The sequence below is a fragment of the Asterias rubens genome, chromosome 1 (genome assembly GCF_902459465.1).
Source record: "Asterias rubens chromosome 1, eAstRub1.3, whole genome shotgun sequence".
NCBI lineage: Eukaryota > Metazoa > Echinodermata > Asteroidea > Forcipulatida > Asteriidae > Asterias > Asterias rubens.
This window is the reverse complement of record NC_047062.1, coordinates 9624413-9645327: the sequence shown is the minus strand read 5'-3', so window position 1 is coordinate 9645327 and position 20915 is coordinate 9624413. Positions and strand designations below refer to the sequence as shown.

General features: G+C 37.6%; 1 protein-coding gene across 2 annotated transcripts; it reads left to right on the top strand.

Moving 5' to 3' along the window:
* Positions 1 to 1809: 1809 nt before the first annotated feature.
* Positions 1810 to 20031, top strand: LOC117299463 (epoxide hydrolase 4-like). 2 transcript variants are annotated; one of them, XM_033783013.1, is made up of 7 exons: positions 1810 to 1914; positions 8894 to 9121; positions 10540 to 10664; positions 12179 to 12261; positions 13603 to 13804; positions 16380 to 16546; positions 18522 to 20031. In XM_033783013.1, the coding sequence occupies exons 2-7, from the start codon at positions 8915 to 8917 to the stop codon at positions 18776 to 18778; spliced, it is 1041 nt and encodes a 346-aa protein (XP_033638904.1). In that variant the 5' UTR covers positions 1810 to 1914; positions 8894 to 8914; the 3' UTR covers positions 18779 to 20031. The 2 variants fall into 2 exon arrangements, with proteins under 2 accessions (XP_033638904.1, XP_033638897.1); XM_033783006.1 differs by having other exon boundaries at positions 8889 to 9121.
* The last annotated feature ends 884 nt before the right edge of the window (positions 20032 to 20915 follow it).

Sequence of the window (20915 nt, the reverse complement as noted above, 5' to 3'; positions counted from 1 at the left end):
CTTACCATTTCATAGCTGGAGGGGTGTTGTGTTGAGAAATGATTGAAGAATTATAATTTTTGCATTTATTTTACCTTTTGACCAAGAAGTGTTGATGTTTCCTGACCGAAAAGGTATTTATGAATGGGAATCAAAGTGTGTTGAATCGGTTTTCAACTAGTGGTTTAAACCCGCCGAGGCCCGGTTCTTGATATTATTTACCTCGACTTCGTCTCGGTAAAATTATCAAGTCCAGGCCTCGGCGCGGGTTTAAACCACTAGTTGAAAACCTCTTCACCACACATTGATTCCCTTATTATTATTGTTGAAAATTGAGATGTGATGAATTTTTACAAATACAAATTTTTATTTTGAGTACTGAGCCTGGGCTATACAGAACGGGCTATTGTTTGACCCGAATGACAAAAACAAGGCCTTGACAATTCCTCACGTTCCATGTCTTTTGTGATTCTTTTTTATAATTTACTTCTTGTTGTCCACTTGTTGTTAAGTATTCTGTGGAGATTGTGTAATAATAAACAAACAAAGTTAATTGATTCAATAAATTATGGTCGTGTGCGAAAATAATTTAATTAAGAGAATAATGTTTTATTGTTATTAAGCCAAATTTATTTAGCAGCCTTCTGGCAAAAATTTTAAATCTCGTGGTGGTGGGGGGGGGGGCAGTCTGGGTTTTCGGATGTGGCCCATTTGTGTGTAATGAGCCACCTACAAAAATCTTGAACTTACTGTGTAATTGATACAACCACTGTGACCACACAATTAAGCAAGACTTGTTTAATGATATTAGCCATGCAATGTTAGGTGATCTTTTGTACTTATAGGCACTGTGAATTTCACAAAGGTAGTCCTAACTTAGGACTAGTCCTATAGGCAATGCTAAAGAGATAGGACCAGTCCTAATTTAGGATGAGTTATATATGGTCCTAACTTAGGACCAGTCCTATCTCTTAGCATTGCTTAGGACTAGTCCTAAGTTAGGAATACCTTTGAGAAATCGACCCCTGGACACATTTGATAATATTGTCAAAGACCAGTACCCTCACCCCAACATAATAATGCATAAAGTTTATGAAAACTTTGGCTCAATTTGGTCATCGAAGTTGCACGAGAATGTTTAAAGAAAAGACACCCTCACTAATTTCACAATTTTGTGTTTTTCAGATGCAAAATAAATTAAGGTTTCAAGTCTTTTATTATTTGAGTGAGAAATTACCTCTTTCTCAAAAACCATTGCTTGTTTCCATTCCAAGTACGATTTTTGCTAACAACTATTTTGCCAAATGTGCCTTTAAAATTGTCCAATTTATCTGTCAGAAAATTAATGTCACCGCTATTTCTTACAGCAGTTTGATCATAGTCTATATATGGTTTGATCAATTACAAAAAACACACAAGAATATTTAAAGTAATTTTTGCACATTTTCGCCAGGTTATTGCATTGGGTGTGGTCCTTGCTGGACCCTTACAAACAAGTACAGTACCCTGCAGCCCAATTTCATAAAGCCTAACACAAACACTTGCTAAGCATCTTTGCTCAGCAGGAGTGTAGGATAACTAGATAAGTCAATAAAGTTTACCTTTGTGACAGGTGCCCCACCCATTTTGGGGCGAAGAAAATTAATGAGCTAATCAGTATTCGAATTTATGCACAAATGAATGTTGAATGTCAAACAAGTAACTGGTTCTTGTTTACAGAAACCAACTTCACACCGATATTCGACATTGCATTATTGAGGAAGAAATTTATTTTGTGGGTGATTTGAGTGATAAGATACCGAGTCCCACCATAGAGTATGGTCCCACCGACCGACCGCCTACCACTATCGTAGTATACTGATACCAGCATTAATCATTAACCTCTTGGAACTCCATGACTTGACTGCCTTTGCACAGCAGTGAGCAGCAAATCAGGTAAATGTCGAGGTTTTATTGCGTTGCAATTTGCAACTATTATTTAGCCTACTACTTACTAGAAATTTAGCCCCACTTGTGTGGCCAAGCAAGGATAGCTGATCCTTGGCCACACAAATGGGGCTACTACGTTACCACTAGCTACTAGAAATTAAGAAATAACTCTGATGGCCCATTCCACAGAAAGTGGTCCTGGACTAGACCCAGTAACTGGGGCGCTGTACTCCTTTTTTCAAATTTTGACATTATCGTAGGTACGACCGATAATGTCAAAATTCGAAGAAAAAAAAAAAGGAATACATCGCCCCAGTTACAGGGTCTAGTCCTGGACATTAAAAATTGTGCAAGCAGCCTAAACTTGGGTTTTTATAATAGCAAACATAATCAAATTACAATTACATGATTTAAAGAGACTTTTAAACTTTTCTTCCAAGAAAACTGTCAAAATTGCATTTGTCTAGACCCAGTAAAAAGGATTTCAAGTCACTAATTGTTCAAAACGCGGTCACATGGGGTTAACGGTAGGTATATATCGTAGCGTCATACATTATCGACCCTCATATGTTTTCGGTCCCCAACTTTGATTCCCGTTTACCGCGAAATTGTGCAAGCTGCACTGGTGACAGAAGCTATGCAGTTTACTCACGGTCTGTATTATCATCAGGCTTAATAATCATGCTGTTAAAGTTTCCTGTCGTTCAAATCAAACATTTATAAAATGATTGATTTTTGGTACTAATCACTAGTGCATTATTATGCCATTATTCAAATGAGTCAAAGAAACATCATCCAACCTCGAAAGTTCAAAACAAAATTACTATCTGCTAGATTGAGTTTCATTCTGCTTTAGTCACTAGATGGATCACGTGAGGTGGTTACTATTTGGGATTCTATGATGTGCAAATGTGGGGAAAATATTAAAATATTTTAAGTGAAAATGACAGTTCAATTTTTTTTTATTTATTTACTGCATAACTGTTATAAATTGTGATAAAGCGTAATAGATATTAAGTCTACATTAAAGAGAAAATATCATAGATTGGTTTCTTATCTCCTGAAACCAAACATTACTGGTCTGGGGTTGATTTCACTAACGCGTTTTGGTCATCGCAAACGCCGAAATCGATCGCTAAATCTAAAATCCATCGCAACTTAGCGATGGATTTTTAGCCGACGATTTCACTAAAACTTAACGATGAATATACTCGTCGCAAAGTTTTATTTAGCGATGACAATCTTGCGATGACATGTTAGTGGTCGCAAAGTAAAAGTTCATCGCAAACTTATGATACATCGCGCCATTATGTGCTTATAGTTATAGCGGTGTACGTTTTGACGTATAAATTGCCCGTGATTTAGAGTAAAATGAGTGGCGCTACATTATTTTAGTCTTGCGGTCTTTTACCTGGTAGACTCAGATTGCCGATGACAACTATCAGCGACGCAACTGCAGCAAAGAGCCCCTTAATATCGGTAAAAAGGAGATACTATATGGGTTCGATTATTTTAACCATCATTTAAAAAAAAAAATGTGTAATGTATTGGCAAACTGACAGTGTGAAGCTATATTATTAGACAGATATGTCAGAATTTTCATCAACCCCACCGTAACAACAGATTTACGAAAACTGTTTATTAAAATCTAAAATTATAATAGAGGCCATAGGCCTATAAATGCTTTAACCCTTTGTAAATGAATGCCTAAACATCGTCCACAATAGTTCGTAGGCACCAACATGACAACGACTTACATATAAACTGCACAATGCCATTTCATTTCGAGCGACGACCGACGATTTTGTTGCGGGATGTCAAAGGTCACTGCTATTAGCCTCGTACAAAAACTTTATTTCCCTTTTAACGTCATCGCAATTGCGATGACTTTAGTGAAACGCAGAATTAGCGACATCGCAATTGTGATGGATTTGAGGTTTGCGATCTCATCGCAATTGTGTTAGCGATGATCGCAAACATAGACGTTAGTGAAATTGGCCCCTGAAATGGGGGAAAACGGATTGTTATGAAGTGTGAGTGCATCAAGGGGGGGTGGGGTGTTTTACTTTCATGCTTTATGATATCTCTGGATTCTAATATAGTAGCCATAATGCCTTAGGACAAAAATGTAATTAAATTTGTTAAGTAGTAATTGAATAATATTTTTTATTTATTTTGCACGCCATACTAGCTTCTGAATATTCAATAAAATACTAACCAATGAAAGGTGTGAAAACATATGACGTTGCTCCAATGTCGTGCATGCATAAGCACTGTTAATGGCGGACTGTCTCTCGCAACGTAAAACCAAAACTTTACAAATTTCAACACACCATGAAGTGAAAGTGTTATTGTAAAAAAATTGGATATATGATTTGAAAAAAAAAAATTAGTTTTTGATTGTGAACAATTTCCTGTTATCCTACTGAAAACACATGACACCAGGATATAGACCGGCTTTGGAAAATAGCGAATAATTGGCCTCTAAATCAGCATACATTGTGTAAACCTTGCCGCTGCAAAGAACTGGTTTATTAGAAATTTCAGGATTTTCTTTTATGGTACAGTATTCGGGATTTTCTTTTATGGTACAGTAGTACTGTACCATAAAAGAAAATCCCGAAATTTATAAACCAGTTCTTTACAACCCAGCTTACAAAACATGTAGGCCCTAACACACATAACGTCCTGTGTGTTACAGACAATGTTACGTATGTTATTTATACAAGTTTCCTGACCTTAGTTTTAATGCATAAACTATCCAAAAACGGGTTCTTTTTATTGCTTACACTTGTTCAACAATTGTTGGGTCACACAAGGACAGATTCTTTAGTGTTTTTGGTAATGTGGACATAGCTGGCTGATGGGAACCTGGTCTATCATTCAAATAAAAATGTGGATATTTCTAACACACACATTTCTGATGGTAATGTAATATTCTTGGTTGGGTTTGGGTCCTTCTTCCTCACGTACGTGCGGAGTAGTAGTAGTATTAAGTTAATCGGGAGGGCTTGAACTTGAAGTTGACGTTGAATAATTAAAGTTCGCCACAAAACAAACAAATGACAAGTTGAACTCAAAAGTAAGTTGATGTCACGATAAATGATTTTATTAAGAGTTCTCTTCTCGAACCCTCCTGTTCTCCAGTCTAGCTCAAACTAACCTCTTCTTCTTACATTCCTTTTCTTTATTCCAAACCTTGTTATTAATTATCTTCTAAATCACAATATTCTTAATTCCAAACCAACCGCGCGCCCGCTCGCGCTTAGTAATTAGCTCACGCTTTGCAGTTGGTTTAGGGTAGATCACTACAACTAATTATTGGACAGGGACACAGTTCATCTACATAATGCACAATAGTTCCCATTCAAAAGCTCATTGCAAGTCACAGAGTTTTCACCGGAACTTTAGTTTTAGTTTTTTTTTTCTTTCTGAGAAACACACGTAACGCTCACAAGAAGTCTTGTACAACTGTCACTCAAATGTCCTCAACAATTTTTAAAAATTTTCAGCCAGTGTGTACCTGTAGAAGATTTTAGTTACATATTTGTGACAGGGTAAGTCTAGTATTTTTTCCAGCAGGCCTCAATACACATAAAATACTGTCCGAACTGTAACACATGTAACGTGGAATGGGCCTGATGCGATGGAAGTTGAACTTAAAAAAACTAACAGGCAGTGGACACTATATTGTAAGTGGTAAATACTCAAAATAATTATTAGCATAAAACCTCACTTGGTAACTAACGAGTAATGGGGAGAGGTTGATAGTGTGGTGGGTTTCCCGCGAGACTAATTCGAGTTCAGGAGTCCGGGGTGAAGTTTGACCGCAGGGCTGAAAGTTCCCATTATCCCGAATCCAAATTGTACCTCAGACCCCGGGAATACTAGGAGCAGTCTTGGGCTAAGGCTGCAGGCTCGTATGGGTGAAAATCTACCGCCCGATCGGTTACTGTTTGTCTGTTGCACTCCGGGGGCAGGGTTGGATATATCTCTGGGGGTTTGGGAACTCTTTAATTGCCTCCTTGGCATCTCACTTTCTCCAATCCTTTCACAAACCTTTCACAATTCCTTTAAGGCCAAATAAAACAAATACCAGTTGATCGTCTGGATTTTTCAAAAAAGAGGAGGATGAGGGCCTCATTATTGGTTATTTTCAAGACGGCCGCTTAGTATTTCAAATCAAACAGGCCACCAATTTTTCAGTTTGAATCAACCGCAAACTTATTTTATACCTATTTAGTTGCATGAGGACCTGTGTTAATACTAGCACCAGGATCGGATAACACTAAAAATACATGAAAGATTTGCTGGTAGGCATTCACTAATATTGTTTTACGAAACACACGGTTACAAGTGTTCGAGAGCATCACATTAGATTCGGAAAAAGCTCCTAGGCCAGTGCTTTTGAAAAGATGGGTTTAAAAATTTAATAAATTCTAAAATATTAAATAGTAAAAAAAAAGGATGCGGCCCCAAAAAAGGATGCGGGCGGGGACGAAAAACTTGTGTTTTTATTTTATTTGGCCTAACAAACCTGGCTTCCGGTTCCCGGGTGCACTCCTCGGAGGACCGATCCAGTATGCACTAGCTAGCAAATTTAGCAACCAAAATGCACGCCCTAGCACAGCGACTGTTTTGCCTCATCTCATTTGAGTTTCCTAATAAGCTGGACTACTCAACTGATAATGAACAACCACTCATCAACCCCGTTGAGGTCACTCTGAGCGTCGATCTTTGTGATCAACGTCATCCAAGTTCCCTGTGAACTCAACTACCAGCTGCCACTTCGTCACAACTATTCTAACAGGCTACTCAAATCAAAGCAACACAATCGTAAGCAAACAATTTACACAACTAACAGAGCACACCGGCACAGAGCTGTACTGGATCCGTCTCCCGAACACTGCACTCTGCAAGCTGTTGACGGGGCCTAGAAATAGGGAGAAGTTGGGTCGGAGGCAGCATCATGTCCCGTTGGATTTACCGTAGCACCGAAACTTCCATCCCGTATTCCACAGCCCGTCACACAACTCCTGCTAGCAATAACACTTGTTACTCCATCACTTGCCAAAATCACACTGACTGGTTTCCCGGGCCTCACCTGAGAAGCAAGCCGTGGCATGCAGACACCGCATGCACACAGGCACCGCCCAACCACCCTGTGATTGGCCGCTGCCTGTCTGCCTCTGCCCAGCGACAAGCCCGCTGCTACCGGAGTGGTAAAAAAGACCCGACACTCGCGCCACTGACCTCTCCATCCGTAATCCGGCCTACTTATAAATGCAATAAAAGTTCATGACCCCTTATGAAACACACAGATTAGACTTGTGTCGGTCCACCCCAATTGCGTCACAATAGTGTATTTGCTTATTGTATTTACTTCACATCTCTATTAACTTTTACTTCTCTTTTGTTTTCATCTCAAAGCGCTTAGAGACTTGTCTGTGATTGTGATGCGCTCTACAAAAATGGTTCATTCTTATTGATTCCGGGGTGGGGTATGGTTCATACACAAAGAACACAAATGTAAACACATTTGGTAGCGTGCGCGAGCAGTTTGTAAGCGTGCGCGTAATGCGCATGCGAACGCACAGTCCAATAGGCACAACCAAGTGTGTCAACACTTAATTAAAGCTGAAGTTAAAATTACAATAATGGTAAATTACCAAGACATTATAAATAAAGAGTTAGAATTTAAATTGTCTCAACAACTCTATAATTAAACTTAAAACGCAAGGCAGTTTTCGCCTCAATGGTATAAAACATTGTGAAAAACGGCTCCCTCTGATGTGACATAGTTTTCAACTTTCGAGAAAGAAGTAATTTTCCACGAATTTGATTTTGAGACCTCAGATTTAGAATTTGAGGTCACGAAATCAAGCATCTGAAAGCACACAACTTCGTGTGACCAGTGTGTTTTTTCTGTCATAACTTTGACGACAAATTGAGCTCAACTTTTCACAGGTTTGTTATTTTGTGCATGTTGAGATACACCAAGTAAGAAGACTGGTCTTTGACAATTACCATTATAGTGTCCGGTGTCTTTAATAAAAGAAAAATCTAACAAATAATCACAGTTAGATTTGACAGATGGTGTATTAATTCAAAACTTTTTTGGGAAATTAAATTTCCAAAACCTTTGTTGTGTCTCTTTAATTATTATACTCACAGTCCATGGATGAAGGAAATGGTTGGTATGTCAATTTTAGAGAACTATTCACATATGTGACCATCCACCACCAATGGGCTGTAAAGTCGCACTTGTACATTGCAGAGCCTATTAAATTTTTGGGTTTTCAAGAAACTTTGACAAATCTGAATAAAAAAGTAGGTGGCTTTGAGAAATCATAACTTCGTCAAGAAAAGTCTGATTTAAATGTGGATGGGATCATTTTGAAGCTGATTACACACTCTCTCCAAAAATGCATTAGGCCCATGACAGTAAAAGTGTCAACTTTACAGCCCATTGGTGGTGGGTGGTCACATATTTAAGATATAGTTGTCGAAGACCAGTCTTCTCACTTGGTGTATCTCAACATATGCATAAAACCTGCTACAAACATGTGAAAATTTGAGCTCAATTGGTCGTCGAAGTTGCAAGATAATAATGAAAGAAAAAACACCCTTGTCATATGAAGTTGTGTGCTTTTAGATGCTTGATTTCGAGACCTCAAAATCTAATTCTGAGGTCTTGAAATCAAATTTGTGGAAAATAACTTCTTTCTTGAAAACTACGTTACATTAGAGGGAGCCGTTTCTCACAATGTTTCATACTATCCGAATCGACAGCTCCCCATTACTCATTACCAATTAAGGTTTTATGCTAATAATTATTTTGAGTAATTGCCAATAGTGTTCACTGCCTTTAAAATGTTACTTCTATTATATTAAACTCTTTCTGTACAACTAGCATCTTTAAGGTGACACATTGTTAATGCCATGTTTTAATTTTTCTTCCTACTGTACATTATTTCCAGAGCAGTGAATAACCTGAACAATCATAATGGCACGTGGACTTTTTGCTGTTATTGTTCAAGCGTTGTTTACGTTGACCTATGCCCTCTTTGGGGCTCTCATGGTCAGTTTTGGTATCCTCGTCAAAACCATCAAGAAAGGACCAAAGGCAGTATTTGCCTGGCATGATCGAGAGAAAATGCCAGAATGTATGCAAAACCCAGAACTTGGAACGCATGGATTCTTAAGACTTAAGGTACGTTTAACCTCCGACAATGCCACATTAGAGAAACTGAATTCTCTTCTGAAGAATGTTTGGCCCAAAACTCAACTACATTTTTGTATAATAGTCACTTCACCCAAAAGTTGCATAATCATAGGGCCGCTACTATGAAGCTCATAATCAGAAATGTTTTTACCAGACCAAATTTTTTTTCTTTTCTTTTTTTTCTTTTTTCATACTTTTTTGTTTTCATTTGCTTAAATGTTTTTTTATTATTTTTTATTAACCAACCTCATATGTCAATGGGGACTTTTGGAGTTGGGACCCTAGAAGGTGGCAGCACACCAGGCAATTTTTCATTGTTCACACAATCCTGAGCATGTGCACACTTCCTTGCAGGGCTCGAATTAACACTGAAACCAATTCTCTTTAATATCGGGCATGTAAGCTCATGACTGGACAAGTTCAGCAGTCTTGTATTTTTCAATTTAATAATAAGAAATTATAGAAGACGAATTTATCTTGGTGCTTGTTCAAATATAAACAGTATGCGTGTTAAATTGTTAGACCAGAACCTTTTTTGGACCAGCTAACATTTCGAGCAACAAACACTGTGCTTGTGGATTTTCCCCCCAAATTCGAACCCTGGAGAACATTAAGTATGCGTGTTAAATTGTTAGACCAGAACATTTTTGGACCAGTTAAATTAACTTGTCGAGCAACAAACCCTGTGCTTGTGGATTTTTCCCCCAAACTCGAACCCTGAAGAACAATGTGTTCAGTTGGTAAGTCTGCTGCCACCTAGCGTCCCAAAAAGCTTTCCATTTGTGTATATTTGGTTTGCGGTAACACCATGTGTGTATCTACTTGCCAGGTAGAGTTTGTTCTTAGTGAACTGTCTTGCTATATTCTACTGCCGCGGAGTAGATAATCGGGGTTCGGGAGACTTCTTAGTTCTGAAAAGAACTGTCCTGCTTTTAACTATTACCAGGGCGGATGCGGTGTAGAAAATAGACTTGGACTACTACTTTAGCTCATAGGATCGTAATTAACTGTACTGCCGCGGAGTCAGTTCTGATTTGGTTGAGATCTCAACGTTTTGACGAGCTTGCTCTAGACATCGTCAGGAGACTTTCCATTTGTGTTATAAAAAAGGAGTGTTTGTGCAAATTGAGGAGTAAACATTTACCAAGGGACTTGTTTGGTGTTGAGGTTACTTCCCAAAAGCTAGAATTACTGTTATCTATAAAAAAAAAAATCCCAGGTGCTTTTTATGAAGTCCTGTATTCTGTCAATCTTTGTTCACATCTTTTTACTTGACTGCTTTTGTTACGTGTCAGCCCTTGTCATTTTTACTAGGGGCAAAACCTGAGGCCATTAATGTTTTGCTGTTTTTTGTAGTTCACAGTGTCATTTTATTAAATTTTAAATGATTTTTGTTTTACTGATAGGATGTGCGTCTACACTATGTTGCCGTAGGTGATGAAGATAAACCATTGATGCTGATGGTACATGGTTTTCCAGAGTGTTGGTACTCTTGGAGGTTTCAGATGATGGAGTTTAAGAAAGACTACAGGTAAACGTCGGTTCTTTAGCTTTGATTTTGTTCCTGTTTTTTTGTTTTCATTTTTTTTTTTTCATAGAACTTTCTTCATCTTTAAACTTTCTTTAAAGATACAAACCATCAGAAAAGATTATGGGTGCATTCGATTAGCTTCCCTGGGTCAACCTCGGTCTGCCCCGGGTATGTTCAAATAGCTTTGGCGTCATTCCAGGGGCTCACCTGGGTCAGCCCCAAGTGTCCTGCTTGTAGAATGGGTCACTTGGGGCTGGCCCGCGGTGCATGACATCGTTCAATTAGCTTTTGTCAGGAGCTCACCCAAATGAGCACAGCGGGGTTGACACAGGGAAGCTAATCGAATGCACCAAGTAAGTTTTTTTTTATAACCTCTAGTTTTTAGTTTGTGGTGATCAGGGCTGTAGCTAGACCAATTTAAGTGGTGGGCTCTCAATCAAAAATTGGTTAAACAGGAACTTGAGCGAAAAGTCGTGAACTTTGCTGAATTTCATTTGAAATGTTTTCAATCAATAAGGAAATCGAGTCATATGACTGTATAAATAGATTTTAATGTGAAAAAAACAAAACAATTTTAATACCCTTATCCAGTGCTTTTCTAAAAGATTCCCGAAAAGTTCTTTTATGTCATCGCTCATGTTATGTCATAAGTGGGAGAGCTCCCATTTGTATCAGCCGCTTTGTTGCAGCATAGAGGTATAACAAAGCAAACTCACACGCATGACATCAAAGTATTGTAATGTTGACGTACGCCGTCAACGTCAAAAGTGTTTTTAGTTTTTCAAAGCCTTAAGGTTGGGGAATGGGGCCTGATTTTTGAATCGATAAATACAAAAAATTTAGAAAAGTGCAAATATGGTAAACAAATACATTATAAACAAGATTAAATAGCATTCCCTTCAAAAAATAAAATTTGATCAAGTACCTGTTTTTAGTTGAGCAAGGGCGAGCAGTTCAACAAAATTACTTTAATGTTTAATAGGGTCATCATTGCTGAAGTGCAAGCTTCAGGTAGTAATGATGGCCGGTTTCCCAACCTTTTCATTGTATGGGGCCATGCAATAAGTTGAATGGCCTTTTGACTGGTGTTCTCCTGTTCTTTCTCTGTGTCATTTGATACTTGGTATCATAAGCTGTGTCTGAGATAAATGCACAGTGGACAACATTTTTATTTATCGTGTGGAAATCTGTGCTGGGCGACTCAATGTACATGTACTTTGCTCAGAGATTTTGAGTTGTGTGTATAGGCCTGCACGGTGCTGCCCACCGTGGCCACAACACTGTTTATGATCCATTTCAGCAATCATGCACTCGTACCTTATGCACTGCATCACAAACCTGAACATCAAGTTATCACTTCATTGTGTGTTTGCAGTCAACTTTAGAACAGACTGTGTCATATCAAAATCAAACAAGTTTTAATATTATCATATGTTCTCCCGTTTTAGGATTAAATGATCAATAGAGATGTATTTGAAGGGAAAAGATAACTAGGTTCCATTCTTCTTTTACAGGGTTGTTGCCATTGATCAGCGTGGTTATGGAACTTCCGACACTCCCATTGGTGTCGCCAACTACTCTGTGAAAAAACTTGCTGGTGAGGATCATACAATTTTTGTATCGATAAAAAATCTAACCCCTGAACCAGGGGCGAATTACACACAGAGAGTTAGGACAAGTTACTCGTCCTAACTTAGGACTAGCCATACGTTTTTAATATCTCCTAGGACTAGTCCTAAGTTAGGACTTCTCCTAACTCTTTGTGAAGTCAACCCTAGGTTAAATACCGCAACAGTTATTTCAATCACAACTTGATGACAGATCACTCCATACACCTGGTTTTTGTAGGAGACCAAAACTGAATGGCTATATGTTCTTTATTTTTAATCTGCCGTAGCATTTTGCAAGTTTCATGACAAACCGATTGGTAGATCAGTATACCTGTGTTCTCTTTCAGCAAATGATATCATATTGCAGACTGGCATAGTTTATTTAGCATTAAAGACTACAGTGGATGGTTGAATAGGATTAAAACCTATCTGCCGCCACCAGTCACATTCGGTTTCTTTAGTGGTTAAGAAATCTCCTTTAGAATGAAGGGGAATAGGTTCCAATCCTACTTGTGAGAAGCCTGTATATATTTTTTTCTCTGCAGGATTTGGGGAAGCACTGAGAAAAATATCACACATTGGTGTGTGGGTTAAAACCCAGATATTATAAATTACTGTTAAGTTGTTCTTTATGATATGAATTAGAATCAGGATAACAAATTTGTTATGGTAAATACCATAATTACAAATTTTTTACCAATGTGCGTTAACCAAAGGAAGAATACTCATTACTTCTGAGTTTTTAGGGAAAAAACTCCACAGGCAACCTGAGTGGGAATCGAACCAGTTGTCTTAACCTTTAGACTACTGAGCGCAATTTCATGGTGCTAGCTTCAGCACAAAAAGGTAGCTAGACAAAACAAAATAATTCTAACCGGAAAAGGGTTACCTACCCAACTACCATGCTTTACATGTATGTACCGGTACAGTTTGTGCGACTTGTATCTGGGGACCAATTTTCAAAGACCTGCTTAGCTGAAAGTATTGCTAAAGATAAACTTCTGCTAAGAGAAAACAAGCAGAAGGATACCAGTCACAAATGGTACACATGACATTGTGTTTAGGCTGGTAACCTAAATCTGGTAAGCTTAATTGTTTTTGTGCTGAGCTCCTTTTCGTGCTGAAGCATCTCCATAAAATGATTCTGCTTAGCTGAAAATGTGTAAGCAGTATTTGCCATTTAAGCAGCTCTTGGAAATTGGGCCCTGGTGATAGTATTAAAATAAATTCAAAGTAATGTTCTACAGCTCTTTTTATTGTATTTTATTGTTATTGTTATTAAAGAAGCTGGAATTGCTAAGTGATTTTGTATGGGTTTATTTTTTCAGCTGATATCAATGACGTTGTGGCTAGTTTGGGTTATAGTTCGTGCATCCTGGTTGCCCATGACTGGGGCGGTGCTGTAGCCTGGCAAGTAGCAGACTCGTATCCTGATACTGTGGACAAGTTGATCGTGATGAATATACCACATCCTCGATGCATGATGGATCACATGTTAGCCGGCTATTGGCAACAGATTCTGGCTTCTTGGTAAGTGTCCTCTTGGTTTCGTGATGCCCCATATTATTCATAGTCCTCATCAGTTTCCACAAGTATGTCAGGCTGAGTGGTCTGGCTCATCAAATCCATGTCTGGGCCACTTTACTGGTAAGCAAATTTTTATACTAACTAATTGCAGCAACAATTTGCTAAAGCATAAGCTTATTACAAGGGTTCGCAAGAAAATTAGGTGACCAGCTTCCCCTTTCACCATCAATGTTATGTCGGTCATTTTTATACAGTAAGCACTCGAGGTCAGTGAGCCTTTTTCTGTGCTTACACTCAGTAAGCAGTGCTATGCAAAAAGGTAACTTGCGCAGTATCGTCTGTTAAGCAGCTCGATGAAATTGGGTCCTAGTGGCTGAGTCTTCCAAGGATGGTTTTTAAAGGCAGTGGACACTATTGGTAATTACTCAAATACTTTTTAGCATAAAACCTTTCTTGGTGACGAGTAATGGGGAGAGGTTGATGGTATAAAGTGCCATAGTTTTCGAGAAAGAAGTAATTTTCCACAAACTTGATTTCGAGACCTCAGATTTAGAGCTTGAGGTCTCGAAATCAACAATCTAAACGCACACAACTTCATGTGACATGGGTGTTTTTTTCTTTCATTATTATCTCGCAAGTTCGATGACCGATTGAGCTCAAATTTTCACAGGTTTGTAATTTTATGCACATGTTGAGATACACCAACTGTGGAGGCTAGTCTTTGACAATTACCAATAGTGTCCACTGCCTTTAATCCAGTGTGACATTTGTGTCAATAAGCTTGATACTTAAAGGCAGTGGACACTATTGGTAATTACTTAAAATAATTTATTTCATAAAACCTTTTTTGATTATGAGTAATGGGGAGAGGTTGATAGTATAAAACAATGTGAGAAACAGCTCCCTCTGAAGTGACGTAGTTTTCGAGAAAGAATTAATTTTCCATGAATTTGATTTCGAGACCTCAGATTTAGAATTTGAGGTCGCGAAATCAAACATCTGAAAGCACACAACTTTGTGTGACCATGGTGCGACAAGGGTGTTTTTTCTTATCTCGCAACTTCGACGACCGATTGAGCTCAAATTTTCACAGGTTTGTTATTTTATGCATATGTTGAGATACACAAACTGTGGAGACTATAGTCTTTGACAATTACCAATAGTGTCCAGTGTCTTTAAATGCTTTTCGTCAGTAAATCATATGGATACCTGCAAGGGTAGAGATTGTTGATGTGAATGATGATCAACCTGTGTGCTTATCTGGCTGCTGGTTTTGCATACTCCAAAGGAGTTGAAATGGTTGTTTCAGAAAAATATAGGGGCCCAATGAGAAGGGGTAATAATCAGTTGCTTTGCATGGCATACATGTACAACGCTTGTTTTGATACCTTTTGTAGATCATTTATTTTTGCCATGAAATGAATCCATACTCGCTTTAAATAAAGATGTATGCAATATAGTTTACCTGTAGAAGTTACAGTTTTATTAATAGTCATAAGGTTTTTGAGACAAAAGTTAAAAATCACACAGCAATGTTTCAGGAGAGTCGTGGAAACTCATTAAAAAAATACAGCACCTCAGCAAAGATACCTTAAGAGAAGTGGCATGTGTTTTGTGTCGTACAAACAGTACCCAGACCCTTTTAACAAAGTGGCTGCAACCCTCAGACGCGCACAAAGTACAATGTACATGTACCAGCCTTTAGAAGTGATCAAACTAAATTATAAATGTGGAATGGCCTTCCCATTGATTCTAACCTTTGTGTAATAAATCCTGAAGAATTTATGTTGGCAACAGGTTTCTGAAGAGTACCAGCATTTGTGTTTTCAGTAAAAAAATAATTGTCAAACTTTTCTGTGAAATTTTACAATAATGGGTGATTGTGTTAAATTGTATTAAGTTGGATTTGAGGCATTGCATAGTAGGGTATCAATGTATATTTGGTTTGTGGTAATACCGAGTGCATAAATGTACTTGCCGAGTGTAATGATTACATTACAGTTGCCAATTCTGCAATGTTTTTTATTGTTGTAAATTTGGTGATGAGAAACGTTTAGGATGCAAAAATGCCTCATTTGTGTTTTTATTTAGTCAAAATGTATTCAAACATCACAGCATTTTAAACACAAATTTACCCTTTCCAGCACCTTTTACCTGACAGATAAAAGCTAAGAATTTGTTGATTCCCATGCTCTATACTTTTTCAGTAACTCATCGTTAATAGAATCTGTGGAAATTTCAAATTTAAAGTTTTCGAGAAAGCAACAATAAAGAGTTTTGTTTTGTCACAGATTTTGTGCACATTTATATTAGGTTGGTTGCAGCATGGAGCAATACAAAGGAATTGCTCCATGGTTGCAGCAATCAAGCAAGCAATGTTATTGTGAGGGCTCTTAAATTTCTTTTTTAGTTTGGACATTATTCTAGATGGAAACATCACTCAGTACTGCACAATTTCTTTGCAAAAGCAAAAGTTGGGTGAGGCACCAGTCGCAATTTAAACTTTAGGGAATGTTGGCTGGTAACCTGTTTCTGGTAAGCAAGATAATTATGTGGGTTTTTTTTTTGGTTTTTTCAGGTACATTTTCTTCTTCCAGCTACCTTTCTTGCCAGAGTTAAATTGCAAGATAGAGGATTATGGAATAATAAAGGGAACTTTCTTGTCGAGAGAAATGGGCCTTAAAAACAGAGAGAATATGACTGCTGACGACATCGAGGCGTTCAAGTATTCCACTAGTCACAAAGGTAAAAAACAGATCTCAGATTTGCAAAAACCATATTGAATAATATTGGATTTGAGCCATTGCATAGTGGGGTATCAATGTATACTTGGTTTGTGGTAACACCAAGTGCATAAATGTACTTGCCGAGTGTAATGATTATGTTAAAGCTCTCAAAAGTACATTATCTACTCAGCAAGTTGATATAAACATGGTGTTACCACAAACCAAATATACATTTGAATAACAGTTGCTAGATCAATATTCAGCCAGGGATGTGATATTCAAACACTTGCACCTTGTAAAGTGTGTAATTTTGTTTCCTTCACACACAAACTTTTCTAAAAGGTTTCTATAAGGTTTTCAGATTTGCACAGTCTGTAAGAAACAAATTGATGGAATAGAAATTCAATCATTAAAGGACCTGGGTACTTTTTGTAACGCAAAACACAATGTCCACAGACAGACCCTAAACTAAACAGTTTGGAGGTAATGACGGTAGAAAGCTTCTCTCAAAATATTACTTGCTGAGGTGCTGTAGTTTTTTAGAAATTACTAAGGGAAGCCTTCTACCATCATTATCTTCAAACTGAGTAAGTCTGTGGAAATTGTGTTTTGTGTTACAAAGGTAGCTTGTACCTGCATATCAACCCCTTTCATCCATTGACACAGTTTTACACAAACTAAAAGGTCAAAGGTCATTTGTGGAACTTGATATTTAATAGCTTTGGTTGTTGCTATAACCGGAGTTCTAAAAAAGTCCTATTTATCAATGTTGTCACTGCAGCCAACAGCCATAGCCAAAGTGATTTAATTCTGACGCAGCCTTGGATACTGGCATACTGTTGTGTTCTTGGTTTTGTTGAAGTGCACCCTCAATTGTTATACTTGCTAGATTGGGGGTATGTGGGTTTTACACCTACTTGGATGCTGAGTTTACATGCTGAAAGCCAACTACTATCCTGTGTGTTCTTTGTTTCACTATACACTACACATATTGCACAATACCATTCTTTTCCACCTGTCACACTAAATCAGAATTTCATGCTGAAAAGTATGACTTCCCATCTATAGACGGGATTTGTAATTTTTAGCAGCGAAAGAAAACATTGATCAGGGCCCGGTTTCATAAAACCTGTAAGCAATTTTTTTTTTCTAAGCACAGAAAAATTGGTTACAGCCAAAACTCCATAAAGTTAACATAGTCGCAACTGGTGCCCCACTTAGCTTAGCAGTATTTTCTGCTTAACAGCTTTATGAAATTTAGGCCCTGGAGTGCTGGTGTGGCAGTTTCAGTCTTCCGCCGTGTTCAGTTTTCCGGGTGACACTGACGTAGCCGGACAATTCAGCACGTTGTTCGACTGGTTTTAGCTTGCTAGCGAGTACTGTAGTTCTCTCAGTGACCCAAATTGTTTCTATTACGATTCTTTTCTGTTTAGTCACAATGTGCGTCTTGCATTATTGGTGTGTTTTAATGCTACACGTGGACCTGAGAAAGAAGATAAACTAATACTATTATTTCACTATTTGTTTATTCCTCTTCACATTTTTTAACCAAATAATTCACGTGTCTTTATGTTTATGATTCTGAGAACAACGGATTTTTCACGAAAAGTCTAATGATGTACAATTCAGGAGCGGTATGCGGTAGCCCCGTGTGTTAATCTCTTTTGAGTAGTGTTGGTTCTGAGATTTACACACGGTGCTATCGCAAACCTCACCTGATTATACTCTCACCATGCAAACGTTTCAAATCCTACTTACAGGCCTTGAACTTCGTTCTTGAAGGGGCAAAGCAATTTTCTTTCCTTTGGTAAGGGGCATGCTATGGGGAAACAAATTAAAATTTGTATTGGAACTTTTTAAAGGGCACCACAGCAAAACCACAGGACACCATGTCAATTTCTGTTGGTGCTGTGGGTTATTTCAAGGCCTGTACTTGCATTCCCTTTGAAAGAAAGCAAATAACTGATTGAGTTGTAAAACTTGTTGTCACAAAGGTAACCTGACAGGAATGATCAACTACTACCGAGCTGCTCTGAGGTACCCATCGAAGATCAGGTCCACCATTACTACACCGACACTCATCGTATGGGGGGACCAGGACGCGGCTCTCAAGGTTAAGCTCTTGGAAGGTACCGATAAGTACGTGAGTGACCTGAAAGTGATGATTGTTCCTGGAGCCAGCCACTGGGTCCAGCAGGACGCCCCGGCTGTCGTCAATGGTCACATGAGGGATTTCCTGGGTTTGAATTAGGGTTGAAGTAAAAGTGATGGCTGGAGCTACCCAGGGTCTTAGTTGAATTGTAGATTTTTATTAAATGGTGCATAATAATCTTTATATTGATGAAATCGGAAGGTAAAATATATGATGGGTAAATGGTATTTGCATGCACCATAAGATAGTTGCAGGAAATTCTTTGTTATTGATAAAATGTTGCCGTACTGTTATCAAACTTAGTTACAGACTTAATCAGGGGCTATTTCCCAGACTAAAAATGGAAAGATAAATTTACAGAAGAGATTACATAATCTGACAATCCTTTTTTTTTTTTTTCAATATGGTCTGGTGGTCGTCCAAGAGTGTGGGGTTATCATGTTTCTTTATTTTACGTGTTTATTTCCCTTTTACTGTATATTGGAGGTTTTGAGGAAATAAATAAGTAAATAAATAAATAATATCTCATTTCCCTGCCCCATAGAATAGATAAGTTCGACCCACCATAGAAACAACCTAACAATGTCATCTGAACCCCTCAATCAACAAATGCCATACACATAAATAAATGCGCAATGTATCTTTCTTGTGATGGCAGCTTGTTTTCTGATGGATTTGAATGTGTGAAATGTGGTCATGATCAGTCAATGTATTTTTGGCCGGATGGTAATGAATTTGTCTATTTTATGAGGATGCTTTTGTTTGATATTTGGGGTGAATTATTGTTTTTTGTTTGCAAAAATCTGGCCAAATAGTTTTCTCAACAATGTTGTTTTACATTGACAAGGCCTATCAACAGCTCTCCATTGCTCGTTTACCAAGTAAGTTTTTAGGCTAAAGGTTATTTTGTAGTAATTACCAATAGTGTCCAGTGCCTTTAAATGAAATTGAATGCTTTTTTTTAAGGAGTTTTCAATTTCTTGCAATATAGAAAAACTGACGTTTACCACATTTTAGTCAGAAATTACCTGGAAAACCTGCAAGCAAAAACAACAAGTTCAACTTTATAGGTCAAGAGAGGGCGCTATGTAAGTTTTGTACTGATGATTCTCATGCTAGATTCATTTGTAATAATTGTGTCGAGGCTGTAATTAATGGTTTGTCTAAATGCCACTTGCAGCTTTGAAAGATCATAAAAGAAAATTTAACAATATTTTACTCGAGACGAGAGACAATTTAACTAAAAATGTTTTTTCAATATTTTTGTATTCCTCTTCAAATTTTGTTGACCAAATGATTACCAGTACTTGGCTTTCCTTATATAAATATTTTATTAAAGATGCTATGTCAGATTTTTGGCCCCAAACATTAAAAATAAAAAAATTTCAGTGAATGGTGTTTCTAAGAGTATCACCCGCTCTAACGAAAAAAAGTTTAACTTTTACTTTTAATGGAACCATGACAAAAATTTAAAACGTTTCTTATAAAACACATAAGAATTGGTCACGTGATATATTGCCGGGATCCCGACAAAAACTAATTTTGAGCACTTTATTACACTGCTACTAATAATTGGCGGACCTTTTCGAGCAATGGCTCAAATGAAAGCTTGTAACTTGCTCGACCCCCATCAAAATACGTATTGAATTTTAAATAACAATGTTGGGGTCAAATCGGCCAAAATCTGACATGGTATCTTTAACATGATATTAATTACAATTATCTCTTCAAATTGCTAAATTTCAGTACGTGGTTTACTTGTGTGAGATAGAAAGTATGTAGTGCCAATACTAAAAAAAAGCTGTTTAACAGCAAATATGATTTGTCTAATAAATTTCATTGAAAAGCAAGCTCTCAAAAACTAATGCGCCTCTAAAGTCCTTCTTTCGTTTCAGGCATTTTGTTTATTATTGTTTATTGTTTTTTGTTTTTTGTTTTTTACCACCGAAGAATGTTTTAATATCAGTGTTGTGTCTAAGCTTATTGTTTGTGAAAAACGGGGAGTTTTTTGTTTCTGGAAATAACATATGACTGGGATTTTAGTTTACCGAACATCCTTAAAATATTTGTGTCCACTTCCTTCCCCCTTCTCAATCAATCAAACAATCAATCAATCAGTCTATCAATATACCATTTATTTCCACGTTCACATGGAGGCATCACCCTAAAAGCCGAGACTTGTGGTGTATGTGCCAGTTACAACAATACAAAACAAAACAGGATAACAGCACTAAAT